Source organism: Hirundo rustica, chromosome 8 (genome assembly GCF_015227805.2).
Source record: "Hirundo rustica isolate bHirRus1 chromosome 8, bHirRus1.pri.v3, whole genome shotgun sequence".
NCBI classification, from domain to species: Eukaryota; Metazoa; Chordata; class Aves; order Passeriformes; family Hirundinidae; genus Hirundo; species Hirundo rustica.
In genome coordinates, this window is record NC_053457.1 from 30,628,046 (window position 1) to 30,635,841 (window position 7,796).

The 7,796-nt window shown below is 40.9% G+C and overlaps 1 protein-coding gene across 2 annotated transcripts in view; it reads left to right on the forward strand.

Moving 5' to 3' along the window:
• GRK5 (G protein-coupled receptor kinase 5) overlaps nucleotides 1-7,796 on the forward strand; it is a 154,998-nt gene extending 147,202 nt beyond the window's left edge. Inside the window, exons 15-16 of one of the 2 annotated variants that reach the window (XM_040070767.2) lie at nucleotides 153-284; nucleotides 1,087-7,796. In XM_040070767.2, the coding sequence (XP_039926701.1) occupies nucleotides 153-284; nucleotides 1,087-1,185 (231 nt within the window). In that variant the 3' untranslated portion in view covers nucleotides 1,186-7,796. The remainder of the gene's footprint in view (nucleotides 1-152; nucleotides 285-1,086) is intronic. The other variant, XM_058421486.1, reaches the window with a different exon arrangement.

A 7,796-nucleotide genomic window follows, 5' to 3' on the forward strand; every position in this document is an offset into this window, starting at 1 on the left:
ACTCTATTTGCCCTCTGCAGACACCAGCAGGAATCCAGCTGTTAACTCTCCGGAGACACTGCTGACTTTGAAGAACCTAGCACTACTGGAATTTATTTAGTGCAGACAAATAATTCCTCTTTTTCTCTCTCTCACTATATTTATTCCACTAGATGATAGAAACAGAGTGCTTCAAGGAGCTGAATGTATTTGGACCAAATGGTACTATTTCACCAGACCTAAACAAAAGCTACCCCCCAGAGCCACCCAAGAAAGGATTGCTACAGAGAATATTTAAGCGACAGGTGAGACCTTTTATGACTGAGACCAGGAAACTCCTGCAGATGCCTGATTTCACAGCCCTGTTCTGGTGATATTTCTGCTAGGAGAAAGGCAGTGCATCTTAGAGAGGGCTGGCTCTCACATTTACCTCCATATCTAAGTTTTTCAACTACCTTGCGTGATTTTTTTTTTTTTTTTTTTTTGCCACCAGCAGTTCCATTGTTGCTTGTGAGTTTTGTTTCCAGCAATTGAAAACTTCTTACCCAACCTTTTTTTTTTCAGTGGTATGCTGAAATGCCTTTTGTTCTATGGATTTAAGAAGTTCCCAGTGAAAATCCTTTATTTATGTATTAAAAAAAAAGAAAAGAAAGAAAAATGCACATTTTGAGGGAGGTAGGAGACCAAGAAAATAAAGAAGACCTGGATAAAATGTGATGTGCAGCTTTTATGAGGCACCATGGCACCACTTGCAAATGTCATTAACGTTCTTAGACTGGGCTATTTCTGTAGGGTAAAAGCCATGCCTGAGCATTGGCAGGTATCCTCTGTATTAGTCAGATTTAGCAGATACTGACATTTTGCAGTGAATTGATTTGGCTCCTGGAGCTTGAGCGAGTCTTCTTTGCTGCATTACTCAAGAACTGCCATGGTTCTGCTGACCTAGAGAGACTACAGGTAAGAAAGTGGAGAATATTTTGCATCTGAAGATCTTCAAACAAGAATCTTGCAGTCCAGTCGGTGCCATAAAATGAACAACATAGGATTAAAAATAAAACCATGGAGTAGTATGGGAATTTAATTGTCATTTTCTTCCTCTTCCTGCAGCATCAGAACAATTCAAAGAGTTCTCCAAATTCAAAGGCCAGTTTAAATCATCACATAAATTCAAATCACGTAAGTTCAAACTCCACTGGAAGCAGCTAGTTCCAGCTCAGTCCTATGAAACAACATGTTGCATCCTTCCACTATAATCTCTGGAGCTTCTGTGGATGAGAGAGCCTCCACCATTGAGTGAAAAAAAAAGAAAATCTGGATCTCCCAAAATGGAGATTTTCCTATCCATTCCTTCCAGTGGAGCCTCACATTTTAAGAAGAAATTTCCACTCAGGTCTGTTTTTGGAGGTGGCACTCAAGACTGTGTGAATCAAATTTGTCTCTTTAGAACATTGCAATAGAAATTCAATGAACATGACTACTTGCACGTATTTAAATAGCATCATACTAGAACTGAATTTTGTCTTTATTATTTTTAAAGAAAAGTTTTGTAAATTTCTCTATTGTCTCAGTTTACATTTTGTACATTTGTATTTAAATGAAAGTCAGACTTTGGAGGTGTATATTTTCCAAGCAGCAGCTGTAAAGCCATGTGTTTTAAGACATTTTTTTAAAAGAAACAAAATGTGACTCAAGACTTCCAGAGCCTCAAATGAGAAATCATTCTTTTTAGCAATTCTAGAAAATTCTTCATAAATCACTTTATCAGACGGGGGTTTATCGACACGCATTTTTATGGAACAGTTTATTCTTAATTATTTTACATCTGTATATTTGGTTTACAGCAACACTGCATACATTTCTCCTCTTCATTAGTTTGTAATGTCTCGCATTAAATGCTAAAAGACAAGATTTTGATGCATTCAAGAATGCTACTTACTATGCTGAAGGTTTGTGATGTCTTGGGACCAGCACAGCTGAGATTTGCACTTATGTTGTTATTCCATCAAAGGCTTTTTAGTTAGAAAAGGAGCCCTGCTTTAAGCTCTTTTCCTCCACTAGTGTTTGTGCTGTGTCTAACAACAGATAGAACAAAGCTGAGGGAGAGGTGACCAGGAAAGCAAATGTCCATTTATTTTTGTAGGACTTCAAACCTGCACCTGCTGAAATGAGAGCAAAACTCGAAGTATTCTCCATGCTGCAGCCAAAAGCCCAAGGTCTTTCCACAGCTGCCTATATCAAAGAGGCAGCAGGAGAGAAGTTCAGCAGTCTGGTTTGTACCAACCATGAGATTTGTGACAGCTTTGTAGAGCTGAGCTGTGGAGGTTCAGAGTGGGATCTGAGCTGCTTTTGGGCAGTAGCAGAACCTAAAGGCTGTGCCTGCACTTAAACACTTCCAGTCATGCAAACACCCCCTGACACATCCCTTCAATTTGATCTTCAACTGAATAAAATGCCAGTATGAAATAATAACTCCCTCTTCCATCTCCATCATTCTTTGTCCAGGATCCTTTAACCATTGACAGAAATTCTGTCCCCGCTAGGGTGAACAAGATCAGGCAGGATCAGTAGCAGTACCTCAGGCATCAGAATCATGCTCTTCTTAAATGTTTCACTATTATTGTTAAGAACACCAGATCAAAACCTTTGTGCCCCCAGCTGCAGGCAGGATCTCTACAGCCCAAAGCATTCTGTAGGTTCTGTTGGCTCCCCATACTCTTTACAATGATTTTTTTAAACCTTTAGGTCATGAGGAACATCTCAAAGCCACCCTGGTGTGTCTAAAATCCTGTTAGGCAGTAGTGGAGCTACTCGAGGGTCCAAGCAAGCAATGTCCCAGTGGGAGTCTTAACAGCCAAAATTCATTAGACTGCCATGTGTATGTTCTGTGTGGCCAGGGCTGAGGGGGAAGAGGTTCATAGTGACAAATGCCTGAGTGCAAAACACACAGGAATGACATAGTAAAGCAGTTTGAAGTTGTGAGACGGAGACAGAACAGGGACTTGCATAGAGCAGCTGACAGAGAAAAGTCAAGACAGGGAGATGAGGCTTCAGCCATTCTCCCCTGTCAGATGGTGGCATTGCAGATCTTATAGACGATGCAGGATTTTAGAGACATTGCTAATTTGGCATGTGAAAACTAAAATCTTCATTCTTCACCATCTCCCAGTACTGAGAAATGCTAGCAAATCCCTTACTGACAGCTGGTGAGCAACTTGCAAATGTTGCTTATAGCTGGTCTTACACCTTTTAGATGTTACTAGCCTTAACTAGTGGTGGATGACATTGTAGGGACAGCAGTGAATGGCAGTGTTTGTGTCTTGTCCTGCTCTCCTTTCAGCCAGGACAGTCCTCACTCAGCAGCACTCACTCTAGGACTCTGGCAGTGGGGACTTAGGGACAATGCAAATTCCTGGAAGGATGAAAGCATTCATTCTCCCTGGATACCTGGAGGACACTGTGCTAGGGTTGGATATGCTGAATTCTCGAGGTGGCATGGAAAAAGGATGCTTATGTGCACCTGAAGGCATCAAACCTGGGATGGAGCCCCTCTGAATCCCACCTCCTCAGAGCAGAGAGAGGAAGGGGAGAGATAGAAAACACCACCAGCTGAGGGAGATTTCATGCCACATGCCTTGAGTGTCTCTGTCCTGTCTGACAAACTACAAACAGTATTACCATGCTGGGGCAGCAGAACTTTTCAGCACCCAGCCCTGGAAGATTTAAAATCCATCAGAAGTGCTGAGGACCGGTCCTAGGGATCTTCTTGACATGGTTTGCCTACAACAAAACCTGTAGGATTCCTTTCTTATTGATTCTTATTTTTGTTGGGATTTTTTTTTTCTTTAATTTTTTCAGCTTACCTTGCACTCAAAGCTGGGGTAGGAGCACAGTCCTTACACTTCCATTGTGTGACCAGGTGCAATTTGGGCCCAGAACTCAGGGCTGAAGCCCTGTCAAGGCAGTGCCCTGCACCGCCAGGCTTACACAGGCATTTGGCCATTGGCTCTGTGGAGTCAAATTTAAAAACCACTGAGAACTCTGAAAAAAACCTTACAGTTTCATCATACAATCTTGGAGAGCATTGCAATGAGATTTTTAGTATTTTGATCCCAGGTGAATTTTGAGATGGGCTTGCAGGTAACAAAGGAGTAGAGAGGAGTGGTTCTGTAATAGCTTTCCAGACTGATTAATTTTCTTTATCTCTTCTTCAGTTACCATCCAAATTCTCTCCAAAAAATGCATATGCTCAGATCTGGTTGCTTGTTTTAAATAGACAGATGAGCAAACTTTGCTCTTTTTAAGAATCTGAAATCTTTTGCAATCTGATCCTGAATTATGCAAGCATGCCTTTTATTTTTAAATCTTTGTTGAGTAGTGTGATGAACAGTAATTAGTCGACAGACTTTCATGAGTCAGGTGTTTGCTATTCATTTTCTGCAATGTCTCAAGGTTCACTTGAGTCTTGTAGCATTTTTTCCCCCTGTTGGATGAGAGGATTTTTTTAAACAAAGGAATAATGAAGGAAAAAGAACCCAAAATTTTAGATGTGCACTCTTGTCCTGGATTATCTAAAAAGAGGTTTTTCACAAGAATGGCCATGACTCAGATGTTGTTCCTGAACAAAAACCTGCTTGTGAAGCTCGGAAAGGTGAGAAGATAATCAAACCAAACAGGTAGTGCAGATCAAACTGAATGTTAGGGAGGTGCAGAATTCAACATCACAGCATTCACCTGGCCCTGCTGATGAGGGACTCCTGGTTCCTGCCAGTTCAGAGCCGTAACAGCTCTCCATAAACACAGCTTGATACCACCTCAATTTGCAGTCACCCCAGAAACTATGGCTGAGAGTGCCATCAAGCAGTAGGAATCAAACTTGGCTGACCCAGTAAAGCACCTGATTTGAAGATTGATTCTAAGGTCATTCACCCAAACCTCAGGATCCAGCTTGAATTCTTTGCCCACATTTCAAATCCAGTTGATCTTTTTCAATGGCCATGCCTCAACTGAAAAAACCAACAGGAAACCAGCCTGCATTAGTGGTCAAGCCACAGGCAGGATGAGGAGGACACAGAAGCTGTCAGCTCTGGAGGACAGTGTGTAAAGTCCCACGGTGTGTGAATCTTGAGCAGAGCTGCAGTGGCAGCTGGTACCACACTGCTGCCCGTTCCTCCTTGGGGTCATCGTGTGTCGGTCAGAGTTTCTTCAGTCACCTGGGAATTGCACACACAAGGCTCTGGCCCATGGTTCAGAGACAATGCTGTCCCTCTCAGGGTCAGAAGGGACAGTTGGATGAGGCAAGTAGGAATCCCCCCAGCCTGCATGGACATCATCACCCAGGCCTGTGTGTCCCAGCCTCAGTCAGGAGCTCCCTGCCCAGGCTTTTCTGGAAGAGCAATAAATGCGGAACCCCACAGCACAGCTGCTGTTCCTCACCAACATCCGTGGAACAGGCGGCTGCAGGGACTGGCTCCATTTTGTGAACAAGATGTGGGTTTTTTCACCACTGCTCCACAATTAATTGCCATCATTGTTTTGTTCCGTTAATATTTGTCATATTCTCTTAAGTTACTCAGTGCGGAGGAGATCATTCTTCTGGCATTTCCCATAAAATCTTTGGGAAAGACTGGAGTTTTCTTTGGAAGGATATCTTTTCTGTCTCTTGCCGTGTGGACCATCTTCCATCATGCAGGGAGGTTCATTTGGCAGTGAATTTTGGAAGAAACAGTCTGTTCAGTGGCTCCATGGAAATCAGGAGATTCCAGAGTCATCCATCTCAAGCCTTTCACAAATATGACCTTTAACTTAAAATACTACTAAAGATTTAGTGTAAGGAGAATAATTACTAACACCCTCATGGTAAAGTTAAGAGGAATTCTGCATCAGTTTAAAACAACATTTCTCTTTTGTGTGCTGGGCAGGACATACTTCCTTTTATACTAAATAATACTGTTGTGCTGGCTGGTAATAATTGGCTTTCCTTAAATGCAAAACCCGAAAAGATAAAGAAATTGGTTCAGAGAATTTTTAAATTATTTCCTTTAGGGAAAATAAAAAATCTCATCAAAGAAGATGAAAGCCAACAATATGCTATAGTATTATGGGCTGACCTCCCCCAAATGTCTCTGTGATAATACAAATACAATCTGCTGCTGTTGGATCGGCTAAGCTGGTGTAGTGACAAATGGGCTTTTATGAAAGAAACAATTTTAAACAGATTGCTGCCTATTCATTAACATGAATATTACTGCTGGCACATATGTATTCTCCTTGCTTTATGTATTGGAGCCAGGAGTGATGGTTTGTATTCCTATTCTGTGTTTTTCTTCACTGCCCTGGGCAAACCTCTGTGCAATTTTGTTTTCCTATTCCCCAACGTGGAGGGATGCTCTCTGTCTGTCGATGGAAAGCACTTTGGAGTCTGTGCATAAACCAGATCAGTATCAACTCTTTGTATTATTATTTAAATGAAATAGGCTTAGTATAGCTGCTCTTTATTTACATGACTAGTGAGATGACTCTCCTAAATTAGGACTCTTTTTTTTATTGGTTTGTCTTAGTTCTTTAGAGATACTGAAACAGAACAAACTGCACTTCTGTAAGACATCTCCAGCAGACAAAGAGGTGACAGTGCAAATGTTTAAGTATTCATTTCTTGCTGAAGATCTGGCCAGTGGTTCTGGCATTCACATGAAAACACTTCCTCTGTTTTCAGAATGGAGATAAATAGCTATGAGGAAGGGAACAAAATAACATTCATTGGTTCAACTTCTTTGGCCAAGCCTGCAAAGGATTCCCTAGGTACCCATTGAGTGAGGTGCTGTGTGAAGTCCCAGAGATGGATCTGTGGCAGACTGGGTCTGAAAACAAAAGAGGCAACATGCCTGGGGTCAGTGGGTTCCAAAGGGGAACTCCAGGTTTTCTGGAGTGGTCCTGCAGAGAAGATTCACTCCCAGAGAAGAAACATCTCAGGTAGTGGCTGGATGGCAAATGTATTTTCCTTTCTCATCACCCCACATGCAGCTGTTAGATATGTTAATTAGCAAGCTCAAATGAGTTGTTTCATGTGTATTGAATGTGGTCTCCCTTAATTGCATTTCTTTTAAACACTGGACACTCTTCTAAAAGACTGAACATTTTAGCCTTTTGAAGCTGAAAGCTGTAAAAACTTTATTTTGTGTTTCTGAACAATGTAGATAGACCTAAAGATTTCATGAACTATCATGTGGTTGCCCATATCTGACTAATATTAAATTGTAAAACTGCAGTTTCATAATAGGGTTAGTCTTTTCACCTGCTTTAAAAACTAAAAATCATATTTGGTATATAAACACACACAGAATATCCTTCTGATTGAATTTCAAGAGCATATCCAGGAGTAAATGTTTTTAAGCACTTCTAATACTGTAGTCTATAAGAGGAGCAGACACTTCTAAAGCAATGTTAAAAGTTGTCTTTCATAACTGAGTCAACAGATCATTTTTGTAATAAACTAAAGCAAGTGTTCTCAATTAGAAGAGCTAGTGGCTGTTGATATTGTACAAAAAAAAGTCATTCTAATATCCAAAGGGTTAGGGGTGGGGAGGGTCTGTTTGGTTTTGTTTCTCTTTCCAGGGAGATCTTTAACATTGTTTGATGAAGCTAGTTTCATTTTGAGATTGTTACTGAAGATAAAGGCTTCTGTGTTCTATGGCTGCTTGGATTCTTCGTACATAATGTCCTAGTAATGTCACAGTGCTGCTGTATTTAGATCAAACCACTGTTTCAATTGGGTTTTTTGGCTTTTTTTTTTTTTTTTTTTAATAAATTCCTTAATTTAA